The sequence below is a fragment of the Condylura cristata genome, unplaced genomic scaffold (assembly GCF_000260355.1).
Source record: "Condylura cristata isolate star-nosed mole 26May11 unplaced genomic scaffold, ConCri1.0 scaffold00017, whole genome shotgun sequence".
Lineage (NCBI taxonomy): Eukaryota > Metazoa > Chordata > Mammalia > Eulipotyphla > Talpidae > Condylura > Condylura cristata.
In genome coordinates, this window is record NW_004567118.1 from 21,730,651 (window position 1) to 21,748,150 (window position 17,500).

Below are 17,500 nucleotides of genomic sequence, written 5' to 3' on the forward strand. Positions count from 1 at the left end.
ACACAAAATAAGGGCCAACAGTTTTCCAACTCAATGTCTTTTCTTTATAGCAGCAAAGTCAGCTGCACTCTTGGGAGCTGCAGTTCAGGACTTTATCGCTCAAAATCCCCTTTCTGCCTCCCTAGCGCAGCTCCTGCGGATCTCAGCCCTGGTCCAGTAAGATAAAGCCCCGCCCCATGCTAAGGGCTGCCCCCTTCGGGCCCAGTGGGCGGAACCAATAGTCTCGGGCACACTGCTCCACGTCGTCGCCCGGACTCTGAATCCCGGAACTCCAGGCGCACGAGGACGCTGTTCTCCGTGGGCTTCCGGGAGCGCGGTATTCTGTCGCCGGCGCTGCCAGGCCGGAATTCCCGGGGCCGCCACTGTGTTTGTCGGTGCGCCCAGCTCAGCCGCCGCCATGGGGATCCTGGAGAAGATCTCCGAGATCGAAAAGGAGATCGCTCGGACGCAGAAGAACAAGGGTGAGGGCCGACCCGGCAGGGCCTTCCCATCTACCCGCCTCAGTTTTCCTGTCTGTTAAGTGGGGATACAACTCCCCCGGGTACAGCCAGCTCCCAGCCGGTGAAGTGCCAGGTTACCCATCGCGTCAGAGACAGGGCCCGGCAGGTTGCGGGTTCCACGCCTGGGACTGACTGCAAGCGACCTTTGAGAGACTTGAGCAGTTCCAAAGTAGGTGACCCAGTAGAGAAATCCCAGTCCACAGAAAATACCTGATACAGAAACAGGGCCAGAGTTTGAATTCTGATATCCTGATGGCCAGGCCCGGGATTTTAGTGCACTCGTGCCTGTTGTGCTGGGAAGTTGGGAGACCTTTCACAGGGACAGCTCACCTAGCAGCCAGCATCCCAAGGTGGAACGGAGATAATCAAGACTCTGAGGTCTAGTGAACCTGGGTCTGAGCCCTGGCTCCTCCATTTAACTACATGAAACCTTGGGAAAGCACTTTGAGCTTCAGTGGCACAACTAAGCTAGCACTTAGGTATAAGCACTAGGGATAAAATGAGAACTGGACATTTAAAGTAAACCCTGCCAAGTAGGCAGCACCTAGTGAAGCAGCAAATCTAGACTTAAGATAGTAAGAGCTGGAGTTGCACAAAGTGTGAGCAGAGAATGGTGATACCCACGAAAGCTTCCAAGAGGAGGTGGGACTTGCTGAGGCAAAGGCATGGGGGTTGAGGTGAGCGTGGTACACTCAAGGGACAGTAAGGGAAACCATCTAGATCAGAAAGGTCAGGAATAACAAAACATTTGATTGGCTAGTGTGTGTGAGGCCCAGTACCTGGCCAGTTTTGCTGTGAGGTTGCAGGAACAGAAAGCAGAGAATGCTGGATGGCTGATCTCAGTGCCTTGCCTTCATGTAGTTTTGAAGGCTCAGGAGTTGGGGGTTTCTAGCCAACCTATAACCTTTTCTGAGCCCTTACTGTATGTTGGGCATTGTGGTTAAAGCCAGTGATCACAGCAGGCACATTCCTGCCGTTATGGGGCCAACCTTCAGTGGACAATCTATAAACTAGCAACCAGATAAACGAGATCATTTCAGTCAGTGACAAATGCTATCAAGACAAACCAGGGTGATAGAGCAGAGGTCGGGTGTGGGACATGAGCCTACTAAAGTGGAATCACCAGAAAATACCATGAGGAGAGGCCATTTGAACTGAGAGCAACGTGAGAAGGAAGCAGCCACACAGAGATCTGAAGGAGGACTATTGGCAGAGGGGCATCTAGTGGAAAGGCCCTGAGGTGGAAATGAACTTGGTATGTTCAAGGATCTAAAAGTCTGTGACTAGAGTGCCACAGAATGAAGGGAAAGCGAAGGGCCAGTCATGTAGTCTCAGGGGTCCTGGGAAGGAGTCTGAGCTGTGTTCTCAGGACTGTGGGTGGTAAGCAGGGAAGAAACAGTCTGATTTCTCTTTTAAAGTTCCCTCTGGCTGCATGGTGGAATATCATTGCAGGTAGTTCAGGGAAAGCTAGAGATGCTGCCACTTTGATAGAGGTAGAGGAGAGGGGGATAAAGGTGATTAAGACCTTGTCCTTCCCTTTTAGAGATACTCAGAATCTTGAGTTGAAATGACAAGAACCATGTGGACCTGATTGTTGCTTAACTCACTCTTGATCACTTCTTACTGCCATCAGTTCATTTACTTACTAAGACATTTCCAGAGCACATAACCTGTGCTGGAAGCTGGGACTATAGTGACAGTCCCAGTTACAGCCCTTTTTGGGTGAAGGAAGTAAAGAAACAAGATAACTTCAAATATTGGTAAGAGTGATGAAGACAATAAACAGGACCATGAGACAGAAAGGGGTGGGGGTGGGGTTAATGTAGGGAGTAATATTTTGATTTTTGGCTGCTTACTATGTGCTAGTTACTGTTCTTAACATGCTTTCTTTAAGCCTTGCAGAAATCCAGTGAAGTAGTTGTTACTGTTAACATTCTTCCCAGGCACAGGAAATGAAGTGACTTTTCCAAAGTAAAATGACCAGTAACTGCAGGGTAGAGTCCAAATAGGCTCTTACCACTGCATGACACTGCATCCCAAGGCCAAGCAGGAGAGGTGTCTTTGAAGAGGCAACATTTGAACTGGCCCTTGAATGTTGAAAAGATGTCAGCCCTGAGAAGATAAAATTGAGAGTACACCAAGTCACAAAGGACCTGGGACAGGAATGAAGTCACTTTGGCTGGAGTGTAACAAACATGAGTAGAGTGGTAGAGATGTGACTAAAGAAGTAGCCAGGGACCAGGTCACCAAAACCCTGCTTGTCAATCTCCATCAGATCTTGCCTTTATTGTGGAGGATGTTGTAACAGCTCCCTTAGAGTCCTTAGATGCAGTTCCCCATCAATAGCCTAACTTTTCTACATACAGAAGTTGAAAAAAGAAGATTAATGCCATGCCCTAACAGTAATACAGAGAAGGAAAGTGTAATAAAAGTAGTGTTTATTTCAATAAGTAAGTATTGGGGCACAAACAACCAAGGTATAATAGAGTGACAGTGAAGCAGTATGATGCTTGCGCCCCCAGGTAGATCACTGGGGACGTGATACAGGTCTGTGTAGGGATGGTTTGTCAGGGACTCAGACATTTCACAGTTGGTGCCTGGGGTTCCCAGATGGTGAGCAGCATTAGGTGAGTTGCAAGTAAAAATGACACACACAGCATTGTCAGAAATGTCAACATTGTGTTAACACAAAAAGCACCCTGTATTTATATGTGAAATGGGGTCTAAGCTTAAATGACCCTAACTCAGAATTTCCCTCTGTCAGTACCTTCGGAATATGAGAGAAGTCACGTGGCACACAGGACACTTGACAGTGTCGGACTGATTCATGGCTTCCCTGGCACCTGCCCCATTAATGCCACTGAGACTTCCCCATTGGAAGCATAACAGAAAGCATTCCCCAGAATGTTCTCTGAGGGGTGGGGCTGCCCCTGTTGGGAACCACTGAACGGGGCTTTTTGTTCTTAATAAGGAGATTAACTTTCATCCTTAATAAATAAAGAAGCCAAGGGGACATTTTAAGCATAACAGTAGCCTTTTCTTTCCCGATCTTGGCAGTATTTGCTGTCCAGTTCTGCTACTCCTGACCACCACGTGTGTGGGACCCCCTCTAAACCAAGAGGCTAGGAGAGCCCAAGCGCTTACCTTCCATCTGGCTTTATGTCCTTCAGCCACCGAGTATCACCTGGGCCTGCTGAAAGCAAAACTGGCCAAGTATAGGGCTCAGCTCCTGGAACCGTCCAAATCAGCCTCATCCAAAGGAGAAGGCTTTGATGTCATGAAGTCAGGCGATGCTCGAGTGGCGCTGATTGGATTTCCCTCTGTGGGTAAGGTCAGTGACGTTGTGGGCCCTGGGGAGAAAGGCAGGTTGTCTTCTTTCAGACCTGACGATTTTCGCCTCCTCTTACTGCCCTTCTAGATTAGCTCCAGGATCCCCACCTCCCCGCAAGGAATCTGGTCCACCCTTTTTACCCTAATCTGGAGAACATTTTTCCCTCTCCCCTGCAGCAGTAACTTCATTTGTTTCTGACTCTTCTGGTACATAAACCTTGTACCAGGTGCTGGAGATAGGCAGAGAATCAGACAGTTCTGCTTCTGTCCACAGAGCTGTCTCATTCTCCAGGAAGAAAGGACAGTAAGCAAATAGAGTAAAAGATCAAGTATATCAAGTGGTGAGGACAGCTGGGGATCGGGGTGCTTGTGGGGGCTGAGTGCCTACCAACATATGTCATTAGGTCCAGGAAGAAAGGTCTGCTGGTGAGCGGCAGTCCAAAGGAAGTTCAGATGGTTGGCGAGTCTTGGGGGGAGAACATTTTAGGCAGAGGAATCACTTTCAAGATCAGTAGGTGGGAGTTCACTTGGCATGTTCAAGGGATCCAGGATGGCTGAGTCTGCTGGAGCAGCAGGATGACTAGTAGGAGACAAATTAGAGGGTGGATAGGTGACATTCTAGGCTGCTCTGTGACTTTGCCTTTCAGTGAAGCATGCAGTGGTATCACTGCAGTTTTCTTTTTTTAAAGGTTTATTTATTTGTGCATACAGAACTGGAGTACAGGCCAGAGGTGCAGGGGCAGTGAGAGGATTCTCCAGAGCCAGAGTGGGGAGCAGAACAGGCAGATCATCGAAGCACACTGCTGAGGGGAGCAGCAGACGGGTCAGGAGCAGTCTGGCGCGCCATGTGGGTCACCTCCGGGGGAGGGATCAAATTCATGCTGAAGCCGCTTTAGCTTCTTAATTCTGTGCTTTACCCCACTGCATCCCCAGGGAGGGCCCTCACTGCAGTTTTCTAGGCGGTTTCTTCTGTAAGCATCTAAGATTAATATAAAATACATATTGAGTATTTTATGTAGGGAATAGGATAAATATCATTGCAGGATTTGGAGCAGAAAAGGGGGAGTCTCAGACCTCTGTGCAGTGGCCTGCTTGCTGCTGTTCTTGGCCAACTAGGTGGAATCATCAAGGGTCCCGGCTTGTTGGCAACATTTTGCCAAAGGGCCCTATCTCTGCATCTTGACCCTAATGTCTGTGCTTGTGACATTCCCTCCAGCAGTCTGGTAGAGCAGCCTGAGAGCTGCTTGGCCCTTCGGCCAAGGGTTAAGACACTAAGGGTTTTGATTTCTACAACTGGGTGATTGTATTTTGTGTTCTTTCTGTCCACTTCAGTTTTGAGTAGTCTTGGACTTACAGAAAAATTGCAAAGATAACACAGGGAACTCCTGATACCGTAGGCCAGTTTCCCCTGTTAACATCTTAGCCAACCAGGGTATACTTGACACAACTAATGCATCCATGTCGACATGTTGTTATTAACTGAAGTTAACACTTTATTCAGATTTTCTTTGTTTTTCTCTAATGTCCTTTTTCTATACCAGGATTACATTGCGTTGTCATGTCTCCGTACACTCCTCTGGACCATGACTGTTTCTGAGACTTGTTTTGAATCGATGTTTTTGACAGTTTTGACAAGTGCTAGTCAGGTGTTTTAGAAAAAGTCGCTCGGTTGGCGGTTGTGTGATATTTTTCTCATCTTAGACTGGAGTTGTGGGCTTTGGACACAGGTGAAGTGCCCTTTATATCACATAGCAAGGGTATACCCTATCAACGTGACTTACCTCTGTGGATGTCAGCCTGATCACCTGGCTGAGGGAGTGCTTGTCATTTCTCCACTGCAAACTTCCCACTCTCCTCCCCATTCACACTGTCCCCTTGGGAAGGAAATCACTATGTGCAGCCCACAAATAAAGAATGGGGTTTGTACCAGCTCCTAGTGTAAGGGGTGTCTCTCCAGATTATTCAGCATTATTCTGCCCAGGAGATTTGTCTCTTTGATATCCTATTTATTGTATTTAATTGTGTATTTATGTCATTAGCAACTGATGGGAATTTACTTTGTACTTTGGGTTATAGGCTGTTTATATATTTCGTTGCTGAAACTGTTCTGGCTTTCGAACTGTTTCATTTGGTTTCTTTGACGTACTCTGTCTTGGTGTTTTTAGCACTTTCTTTCTGACACTGCATGATGCTTCAGGCCCATCCTGTACATCCCCTTCCCTAGCAGTAGAATCAGCCTGTCTCTAGAGTCCTGATTCCTCTTGTTCGATAATGGTAGTATTTAGAAACCAAGTGGGTGCTGACTTACATCATAAGAGCATCACTGGCTGTGGTGCACATGCTAGGCTGGGCAGGACAGGGTGCGAGCAGGGAGGCCGGACAGGTTGCTCAGATGTAGGCCAAGTGAGCAGCAGCGGGTGGTCTGGACTGGGCCTGGTGGAGCAGCTTTTAAATCAGTTCGGCCCATTCTATAGGGTGTATTAACAGCAGCTACCCTTCTTGAGTGCTGGCTGGGCCCTAGACCCTGTGTTGTGTTTTCCCTACTGTCGGTACTATGGGTATTTGTGTCACCCGGGTCGGGGAGATGGAGATTGATCTCCCCTGACCGCCTCTGTCCCCGTGCATATATAATGAAAATTAGAATCCAGCACGTGTCACTGGAGTTTTCGGTTCACTGCTACACCAGTCACATTCATACATTGCAGCTCCCTCACCTCCTAACAGCTGCCTGCAACCCGTGCGTGGTGCACTTGTCGTCAGTAGCCTGCTCCGTCCCTCTCCTACTGACGGGTCACTGGGTTGTCCCAGGCTCTGAGCATGCGTGTCCTCGTGCTAGATGCTTGTGCAGCAGAGCTGGTGTTTCTGGAGGAGGCATCCCTCAAAGTGGGCTTGGTGGCTGTAGGGTTTGTGGGCTTTAAAACGGTCACCTTCCACAGAAGGGCTGGTTGGCTCCTGTGGGGACAGTTCGGAGCATGTCCCCGCCTGCTCGTGACCCCTTCCACGTGATGCTGTGCCAGGGCAAGGCTGCTTGCTGGGGCAGGTGCAGGTTGCAGGAAGGCTGTGTTCTGCTCCACCGTCTGCAGGATTCCTTCCTGGGACGTAGGAGTGCTTCTTAATCTTCAGGAACACCCTTAGCTTCATTGGTTTTATGCTCGCTACCCAGCCGCATGCATTTCTCCTTGTCGGCCATGGGTGTGGGTTCAGGAAGTACAGTGTCACCCAAGCTACAACCCCATTCCCACAGTGAATGTAAGTGTGCGCATCCAGATCCTCCCAGCTCACTCGCCCTTCACAGCACCTTCCCCCACCTCGCTCTGTCTTGGACGGAAGGTTGCCATTCCGTTTCCCATCTTGCTCCTCCCTGGCTTTAGCACCATGCTGTGGGGCTGTCACTGCTTAAAGTTCTCTGCGACTCCAGAGGAGCTGTAGGTTCTTATGGAACTAGGGACAGGCCTTGATTTACCTGAGGAACCATGTGGAAACTATGCTTGTACCCACCTGAGATGGCCTTGAGGCTTCTGAGGTGCCTAAGGGACCTCTAGTGCGTGATCCCCAGGATGGGGCCAGAGGTGACTTTTCTGTTGTTCCTGTCATATCCACTCAAATCACCAAGATAAGAGTTAGAGGGTGTCTCCTTGCAGCCTGCAGCCATGGGGATTCTCTGAGCAGATTGGGATACGATTCCTCACTGCGGTGACCTCCTTTTTCTCCTAGTCCACCTTCTTGAGTCTAATGACCTCCACAGCCAGCGAAGCTGCATCCTATGAGTTCACAACCCTGACATGTATCCCTGGGGTCATTGAGGTAAGTTGGGCTTATAGCATCCCAGAAAGGGGTTGGGTATGTGCTTGTGTTGGTTGTGTGTCACGTGCAAGTATCCCTGCAAGGGGGAAAGGATCTGATTGGGCTTCTATGCCCTCAAGCATTGGCATGTCTGGAGATTCTGGCTTCTCGGGCTCCCAAGAATCTGGGGTCCTGGGATCATGACTGATTCCCACAGTCAGACCAGCATATGGCACTTCTTCTATTCCCCATTCCCTCACACCACTCAGCTTCAGTCCCTCCTGGCTGGTGGCAGGATGCTCTGAAGTTTTGGAGTGCTGGGCAGCTGGAGTCCCGTGGCTTTGGGTCTCCCGTGGTGAATTAGTTGACTTGTGAAAATTGTTACCATTAGCAGTGTGCTCTGTAGGATCATAAAAACTCAACAACCTTTCCTTCTGTGGCTCCTCAGCGGAGAGAGTGACAAACTCAGACTTGGCCCTGGAGGCTAATCCCTCAGTTTCCTATAGCCCCTAGAGCCCCTGAGCCACAGGGGAGTGTAAGTGTCCTGGGTCCAGGCAAGCCCTTCCAGGACCCATTCTTACCTTGCTTTCTTTCCTCCTGCATCCCAGTACAAAGGAGCCAACATACAGCTCCTGGACCTTCCTGGAATCATTGAAGGCGCAGCACAAGGTAGGAGCAGGGAGTGAGCTTAGCACCTAACCCGCCCTCTCCCCCAGCAGAAGTGGGAAGTGCTGGTGGATTGGACTCACTGTTGAAACTGGGTATGACTAGTGCGGGTTCCCAGGTGAGAGGTATACTCGGCCCCAGGCACTGCTCTGTGCACTGTATCTAAGGGACTCTGGCCTCATAGAGTCCTGAGAAGCCCCAATGGAAAACCAAGGAAACTGAAGCAGTAAAATGACTTGCCCGAGGTCACATAGCCACCAGACAGGCTGGAACTCCCACTTCGATTCCAAGTGTCCACTGTGCTGCTGGCAGGACCCCAGTGAGGAGTGGATGCTTGCGAGCTGCCTAGCATGGACCTTGACCCTGGTCCTGAGCCTGGTCCTTGTTGGTTTGGTTTTTTGTGGTGGGAACCTGCCCTTGGTGGCAGGTCACCTCTGCAGCATTGACGATTGTCCGGTTCTTGCTCAGTGCCAGGCTTTGTGCTGACCCCACTATCTCACATAATCCTCAGGTAGTCCAGCAACTTAGGGAATGTCATTTCCTTTTCATAGCCCAGAGGACTTGGGGACACAAAGGTAAAGGGTTCGCCCTGAGTGACTAGTCGCTGTTGGTGGCAGGGTTGGGGCTGGAGCCTGGCTCTCGACTCAGCAGCCTGAGCTGGCCTCCTCCTCATAGAGTCCAGTGCCACTTCTCCCTGAACCTCCCATACCTGCTCACCCTCGCCAGGGAATTAGGGCAGCAGATAGGGGTGGGAGAGTGGTCCCCAAGGCTTCTGTTGTCCCAGCCAGCATGTTAGGGCCTGGAGGTAGTCGAGGCGGGTGGCAAAGGGAATCACTTGGTCTCACCTCTTGCTCCCTGAAGAGGAGGGCAGGGCATGGCCGAGATCCATACCCCTGGATTCTGCACGGCACTCTCAGCCACCAGCTCCCGTGCGACCGTGGCACACGTGCTTGACTTCTCTGGACACCGATACGCTGGGGTCTGGCCTTCATGTGGCAGTCCTGAGGTGCTTCCTCCTGTGTGGTCCTGTGGCAGCCCTGGGTGGGTCGGTCTTGTCACCCCACACACAGACAAGTTCAACTCCTGGCATCACGCTGCTCTGGGATCATGGGGCAATTAATTGAGAACCTGTGAGCCAGGCTTCCGTTACCTGCGAACTGGGGTAGTGACCCCCAGGGCACAGGGAGGGTAGTTTGCAGGAGTAAGTGAGAAACTGTCATGCGCGCTCAGCTCGGCCTGTGCACAGCAGGGGCAGGGCCTTGTTCCACCTCAGGTTGTGCTGTCAGGTCTTTTCAAAGTCTCCACAAGTACAAGAACAGATGGATTTAGGGAAGATGCCAGGGAAATCACAACCCGGGGAGCAGCGTGTGGCAGAGGCCATGCACATTAGTGAAGGACGGGAGCCGGCGGGCCCCACAGTCCTGCCCTTCCACAGTGTAACCGCCTCCCTTCCACCTCCGCAGGGAAAGGCCGTGGCCGGCAGGTGATCGCTGTGGCTCGCACGGCCGACGTTGTCATCATGATGCTGGATGCTACCAAGGGAGAGGTGCAGAGGTCTGCAGGGTGGGGCAGAGGGCAGGCCGGCTTATTTGGGGAGACACCCGGGGGTGGCACCGGAACACTGGGGCTCTGTCTCTTGTGTCCCTGAGCTCTTGGTGGGAGGCCCAGGCTGTGCGTGGCCCCATCACATGTCGGGGTAGCGGCAGGACTGTGCACAGGCTAAACCCAACAAGATCGCCCTGGAACCACCACTTTTTGAGGTCTGTGCCCAACTCAAAGGCATCTTGTGGGGGACCTTGGTCTGGTGAACAGGTAAAGGCCAGGCCGGGAGCCCCTGGCAGCACAGACTGGCTGGGGTCATCTCACCCTGGCTCCCACTTGCATTCAGTCGCTGTCCAGAACTGCAGGGACCCCATCCCCATGCAGCTGAGGCCTGCCGTCAGACCTGCCTCTGCACAGATCCGGTCAGTCACCCCTGACTAGGCAGAGGTTTCAGAGGCGTTTCCTCTGTAGTTTTGGGCTGCTGGGGGCAGGTAGCGGGGGACATTGTTCTGGGTGGGCAGGTGCTTTCTGTGTAACGTGGCACTGGGGCATGTGGGGTTCTGCCAGGTCTCTGCTGGAGAAGGAGCTAGAGTCTGTGGGCATCCGCCTCAACAAGCACAAACCCAACATCTACTTCAAGGTGAGGCCCCTCGAGTGCGGGCTGCCCTGCAGTGGAGGGGGCTATTGCAGCTGCCCCTTTAATAATCTTCCCTCTCCCCTCTGTAGCCCAAGAAGGGTGGTGGCATCTCCTTTAACTCCACAGTCACGCTGACCCAGTGCTCAGAAAAGCTGGTACAGTTGATCCTGCATGAATACAGTATCCTTCCCAAAAGAGGAGGGAGGCCCTTGGCCCCCAGGCTGCCTGAGATATGACACGTGGGGCCCAGGTGACAACAGACCACCCAAGCCTCCTACACCCACCTGAGCTCCTCCAGGAAAGCTGCATCCAGCTGACGTGAGCTATTTCCTGTCTTCTTGGCCTCTGTGCGCACTGAGCTCCAGGCTGGCTGGGTGCAGCCCTGCCCTCAGCAGTGACTTCCTGGCTTCTTGGGCACTGTGGCAGCCTCCAGATAAGGTGGAAGGAAGGAAGATAGATGAGATGGCGAGGGAAATGCCTGGGACCAGAGGTTTGGCCTGGGGAAGCCTTGGCTTGTGCACACCACTAGCATTGTTGGGGCTGGGGCTTCTCCAGCCCTGGAACACTGGACAGCACCCGAGAGACAGAGTTGAGTTAACCAAAGGGAGACTCGTGGTGGGACGGGTGATGAGGCTGTACCTTGCAGGTGTGTAAGCAGAGGCCGCTGCTCCCACAGGACCCTTCGGCATGGGGAGAAGCTGGGCTGGATAGTGTTTTCAGTAGCACTTCTCTTGGCCGTGAAACCTGGGGTGCACTGAGGATTTGAGGGATTCCCTTACCTGACCAGAGATTTAAACTGTTGATTGAAACTTTTATATATTGTGTTTCCTGGGTGGGGGGAGAAGAGATGAAAGAAACCGCACGAGCAGATATCCTCCAAGGTCCACTTCAGCCAGTGTATTTTGGGCCCTCGTCTTTGGGGGACAAGGGGCTGCTGTCACTCAAGTTGCCTTAATCCGAGTCCCTCAGAAATCTTCAACGCAGAAGTGCTTTTCCGAGAAGACTGCTCCCCAGATGAGTTCATTGATGTGATCGTGGGCAACCGAGTGTACATGCCCTGCTTGTATGTAAGTAGCACCGGCCCCCAGGTGCTCATGTGCAGGGGGGCTCACCCCAGGCTGATCAGAGGGGAGGCAGGCTTCTGAGAGGAATAGAAAGAGCTTGGAGCTATCTCTCACCTACCCTCCTCTGCCCCCCAGCTGCTGCTTGATTATTCCAGACATGTCTGCTTGACACTGGGGTTTTAGCCCACCCCTTACTTCTGTGGGTGCCAGAAACCAGGCCCCTTCAGCCTTTCTCTGTACTTGAGGCATTGGCCAAAGGAGGACACTGAGATTGACCCCCAAGGCCACACAGACAGAGGGAGGAGCCATGCTGTTTTAGGGGGCCTCTTCCTGCACTGCTTAGTTCCTTTCCATGCCTAACAGCTGCCTCCACTTTTGCCACCCAGGTTTATAACAAAATTGACCAGATCTCGATGGAAGAAGTGGACCGCCTGGCCCGGAAACCAAACAGTGTTGTCATCAGGTGAGGCTCCTGGCACCCTGCCGCCCTGGTGGCCTTCCTCTGTGAGCACATCAGTCAGGTCACCCAGCCTCCTCTGCCAAAGCCTCCTTGGCACATCCAGGGCAGAGGAGACCCTCCTGCTAGTTTCTGGTGCCCTTGCCAGTCCTACCATGCATCAGCTTCGGCAGGGTGGGTAATGTTGGACAACTGTGGTTAAGAAAGCAGAAAGATTCATTCCCCTGGGGAAATGGTTAAGAATGTTAGGAGGATTCCTAGCTTAGTAGTTAACCACAGTCCCCCAGAAGGCCCTGGGGTCTGAATCATTGACCTGTGTGGCTTCTCTCACCACAGTCAAGGGAAGGCAGAACGGAAGTCCTTAGCAGGCGGGGCATCCTTCTTGCAGAGTGTTCTAGGTGTGCCACCCGTGCTTTGCCTGATGGCTGTTGGCTCACTTCCCACCAGCCCCTGGGGTTCCACTTTGGGGACAGACTCTGCTGTTGTCTCAGCTCACACAAAACACTGTGACTTCACCGCGGGGCTTGGTTCATGGGAGCAAGATGCTGAGGTGCCAAGTGGGGGTGACGGGTATGGATGTCAGCTGAGGATGCAGAACCCAAATGTGAGGACTGTCAATTTGAGATCCCTGTGCCCTCCGCAGATCACAGCTGTGGCCTCAGGAGAGAGGCCGAGTTCTGTTGGATGTGACTGCGCTGGGTGACTACAGGCTCTGGCAGCGAAGTGGCAAACCAGCGTCAGAAGTGCAGACGCCACTCCCCCTCCCCCCAGGCCCCAGTTGAGCTACACTGGCCTTGATGCCTGTGCCCAGCCAAATGGAAATTGTCCGTGCAGCAATGAGAAAGCAGGGACTCCTGGCTCTGAGCCCACAGGGCCCCTGGTTGACTGCCTTCCTCCTTCACAGCTGCGGCATGAAGCTGAACCTCGACTACTTGCTTGAAATGCTCTGGGAGTATCTGGCCCTGACCTGCATCTACACCAAGAAGAGAGGACGTGAGTCGGGAGCCCAAGACTGGGAAATCAGCTGAGCCTCACCCTCCTAAGAGGTCTGCCAGGCTCTGCCTGTGGTACCCAGAGGACTCAGTGCCCACCCACACCCAGCCCCCAGCCCACTAGTCTTTACATGCCCCCGTTGCGCCCCCTCTCAGAGCCCGCGCTGCCCTCTACTGCAGCCCGGTGAGCCTCCGCCTGAACCCTAGGCAAGGGATGCTGAGTTCTGGCTGCCAGTCTCGAAGCCACTCGAGAGTCGGGGAGGGGGGCAGAGAGATAAGGGCTGCCCTAGAGTTCCCCAGATGCTATAGTGTAACCTGCCCGTTGCTGTCTCCCAGCACTGACAGCCCCGTTAGGACTTGAGGTAACCACACAGCAGACTTCCCTGCGTCTCCATACCTCACATCCCCCGATCCACTACCAAGTTTTAGCGATTTAACTGAGTCCAAAGTTGACCTTGACAGTAGGGTGTGCCACCCCTGACTTAATACAAGCAGCTGTCACATCTGCCAGTTCTGTTTGGATGCTCCCCATTTCTCATCTCATTTGGGGTTCTCATGACTGAAAGGCAGTTTGATTAGGGACTTGGATTTATTTTGATTTTCTGTAGTAAGGTAAAAGTCAGAAGACAGCACAGGCGCTACAGTGAGGGTCTGCCAAGTAGGGGAGAAAGAGTAGGTGGAGGCTCAGGGCCAGAGGGGCCTGTGTTTCCTCATGTAAAGGAGCCACAGCAGCATGTGGGCTGTGACTGGTTGACCTACCCCTGGCCCACCACACTTCTCCCCCACCCCACCTCTACCTGTACAGAGAGGCCAGACTTCACAGACGCCATCATCCTCCGGAAAGGAGCCTCTGTAGAGCATGTGGTGAGTTGACGAGACCTGCCTAGACGGGGCTCAGGAATCTCCCTCCCTCTCAGGTTGTCCCTGGGGTTCCCCAGCCCTTGGCCGGAATATGCTGCAATAGAGAGTGGCAAGCCCAGCTGGAACGACAGCTGGGGTCGCAGGCCTTCAGCCACATGCTGAAACTCCATCCCTCTCCTGTGAGACAGGGGCTCTGCTGCCCATCCCCCTGATCGCGAGGGGGTAGGTGATCCGAGTCAAGCATGGGAAGCCCTCGGCATGTTGTCTGTGCTGTGTAGGTGTCCATTACTGTCCTAGTATCCCAGGGCCGCAGGCTCCTAGGGTATTCCCTTAGGGCAGCTGCTGCCGGGGATACTTGTGTATCATTTCATAATCTGTTTCCCCAGTGCTGGCCTAGACTCTGAGTTGCAGCCTCCCATGCCCCGAATGTCTGCTGCCTTCCTGAACCTAGCACATGAGTATTGAGCATCAGTACCAAGCAAAGCGGCTCTAGCTCATAACAGAAGCAGAAGCTAATAGCAGGAGAGAGTGGTCTAGACACTGAAAATAACAGGTACAAAGCCACATAGGTAGGCGCCAATTTGAGGAGTGCTAACTCCTAGCCATCAGCTGGCACAGAAGGTTAAGGACAGCAGATGCCAGACCCAAGGGTAAGAAAAGGCCTGCAGTTCGATACAGAAGTCAGCAGTTTTGGGGTCCCATCCTAGCTCCTCCATCCTGTCAGTCTTTGTGCCATAGGGGTCACGGACCCCTCAGGACCTATATAGTGCACCTAGCCCAGACCGAAAAAGACGGCCTTCCATTCTCCTGCTGCTGGACACACAAGTACCAAGAGAAGAACCAGAACTAGAGGACGGATGGGTCCTACTTAACGACGCTTGACCTTAGTGTAGGCGCTAGGGCAGGATGGGGCCTGTGGCAAACTGGAGAGCACACACCCCTTCTTCAAAGGCATGAGCACCCGCCCAGGACTCCCAAATCCCTCAGAGTCTCAGGAGAACCCTTGCAACTATGATCCTGCTTTGTAAATTTGCCAGTAGGTTTTAATTGTTGGGCAAACAGAACAAAGCTGGGCCACGGCATTTGGTTCTGACCTGGGCCTGGGAGGCTTTGGGCACGTTATGTCTTCAGTCCACCTCCATCATGTCCTCCCAGCACTATACAACCAAGAGTCCATATTCTCGGGGAGAACTCGCCACCCCTCCAAGTTCTCCTTCTGGCCTCCTAAGCGTACTGTGATTCCTGCAGCCTGTGGCCCTAGCTGGGAGTGTCGGAGCACGAGGGCTGTCCCGGGGTGGGGTGAATGATGTCATGTGCACCCAGGAGGTCTGATGGGCAGTGGTCAGGCACAGCCGCTAAAGTGGCTGTTGCCCACCTACAAGGATATCTGTCAGGTCTGTTATTTGGACAAGGCGGCAGAGGGTGCTGACAGCCTGGCCCTGGACTTACTCTAGAACTGGGCCCCAGAGCCCTTAGACAGACCTGGAAGTGGAGCATCAGAGTAACCCGTGACAGTGAGGCACATGTGGAGTGACCACATGTCCTTCCTTAATGCAGGCCAGTGTTGCTCGAGTACCTTCCTTGGTACTGTTTGGCATATGCCCTAGGCTTGGGGTGTGGCCAAACTTGGGGCGGGGTTGGGAGGAGCCTTATCTTGTCTGACTCTCTCTGTTCACCAGTGCCACCGCATCCACCGGTCACTCGCCAGCCAGTTCAAGTATGCGTTGGTGTGGGTGAGTCCTTGGCTGAGGGGCGGGCTTGGGGTCAGTCAACCCTGAACGGTCCTTGTGTTGGGCGGGAACTAGGCATTCTCAAGTCCCTGCATGCTGTCCCTGCCCTATGTGCAGACCACGTGTTCCTCACAATCCATGGGTGTGCATGCTGACCTAGGCTGGACTCGGTCCTTTCCACCTGTGGGGCCCAGGGACAGTCAGACCCCTGTAGATCCTGCTGCATGAGGCCTGTGGGTTTTGCCCATGCTGGGACCTCTCCTTCAGAGCCTGGCATTAACACGTGTCTTCCCCCACTGGTAGCCCCGTCAGCCTTGGCCTTGGTCAATATGGAGGCTGATATGGTTCCCTCTGTTGTCCCCTTCTCCCGGCCAGGGTACCAGCACCAAATATAGCCCACAGCGAGTAGGCCTGACCCACACCATGGAGCACGAGGATGTCATCCAGATCGTCAAGAAGTAGTGGCTCCTGCTGTACCCACCCACACACCCTCTCTCTCTGGGGAGTTGGACTTCTTGGGATAGACCAAAGCCCAAACAGGAAAAATACAAATACACATACCCCAGGAAGGGGTCCCTCAAGTGTCTGCTGTTTCCAGAAGTTTCTTCAGTAGGCAGATGATAAAGAATATGTTGGGGCAGAGGGATGAGGTCGGGGGACTTCGGCTGGGCTCGGGCCATTTCCTGTAAGACTGTCCCTCAGATGGGGCTTGAGTTTGGAGCTCTGGGCGGGAGCCCTACTTCAGCCTCTAGGAGACACTTAAGGAAGCAAGTTGCCCACCTACCACCCAGGCAGGGCTTCATGCAAATAACTTGCTTGGTGCTGGGGTGGGCAGGCCATGCTGCTGCTCCCTGGAGACAGTAGTCATTGCTAGGGTGCCTCGGCCCTTTGGCGTCTGTGGCTTCTCTGGCACCTGGGGACACCTCCCAGGATGGATACCCACAGACACACCTACATACACACAGGGCTGCCCTATGGTGAAACAGAGGTCAGTGGCTTTAAAGGCCCAGCTCACCCCCCCACACACACAGCCTGGGGGGAGCCCTGAAGTGCCGCCCCCTCTAGGGCAGCCCCTACTCAGCCCCAAGACCCATGCCCTGCACAGACATCGAGGGTGGGTACTTGGAGTTTGGGTTCTATATATTTTCTCTCTAAACTTCCTGACTCTTTCTGAAATAAAAGGTAAAATCAATCTCTGTTTAGACTGAGGACTATTTTGTAAATTTGATGAACTTGGTTATCTGGTTGTGTGGGGGAAAGGCAATGAGCCTGTTGATCAGAGTGGGTGGAGTCAGAGGAGGCCCAAGTCTGGGGCTTAGACCAGGGCAGGGTCTACCTGAGAGGGTTTGCCAGGGACTGTAGGCCCTAAATATGCCACCTTCTGAGGTGCTTAGGCACTGAGCCAGGAGGGGTAGCAAGCTCCCCTGGGATCTCCTAGCTGGAGTGTGGAGCAGGCCTTCTGCCCAGCTCTCCAGGCTGTTACCAGCTCCTCTGTCACCTGCTAGGGCCCCTTTCCGGAGACAAAACAGGAATAATAGACATAATTAAATATACATGGAGCCCCAGGCGGTTGGCGTGGTGGGCTGGGTCTCCCTTTTCTACAACAGTGAGCTGCTCGGCAAGGCCGGCCGTGCTCCTGGAGCCAGCCACAGGGCCCCCATTTGACGGCATGCAGCCAGGGAACCGGCCACGGGACCCAGGTAAGGAGGCCCTGGCCTTAGGGTCTGTCACTAGCTCCCGGGAATGCAGGGAAAAGAGGGAAGGGGAAGGCTGGGCCCTTGCTCCTAACTCACTGTAAAGTCCTTTGGACCTCATTTCTTTTTGTCTATAAAATGGACATCATGATGTCCATGCAGTTCTCTTGGCAACTGCGGGTAAGTGCTTAGCAGCGTCCCTCAGCCCTTTCCCCAACTACCCTGAGGCTGGCCATGAGGTACT

General features: G+C 53.1%; 1 protein-coding gene across 1 annotated transcript; it reads left to right on the plus strand.

Annotated features, from left to right (window-relative positions):
* The first annotated feature begins 251 nt into the window (after positions 1–251).
* Positions 252–16,754, plus strand: DRG2 (developmentally regulated GTP binding protein 2). The gene is made up of 13 exons (XM_004684533.2): positions 252–461; positions 3,671–3,831; positions 7,545–7,634; positions 8,222–8,282; positions 9,743–9,833; positions 10,389–10,461; positions 10,548–10,638; positions 11,428–11,525; positions 11,909–11,985; positions 12,884–12,972; positions 13,777–13,835; positions 15,512–15,565; positions 15,938–16,754. The coding sequence occupies exons 1-13, from the start codon at positions 398–400 to the stop codon at positions 16,022–16,024; spliced, it is 1,095 nt and encodes a 364-aa protein (XP_004684590.1). The 5' UTR covers positions 252–397; the 3' UTR covers positions 16,025–16,754.
* The last annotated feature ends 746 nt before the right edge of the window (positions 16,755–17,500 follow it).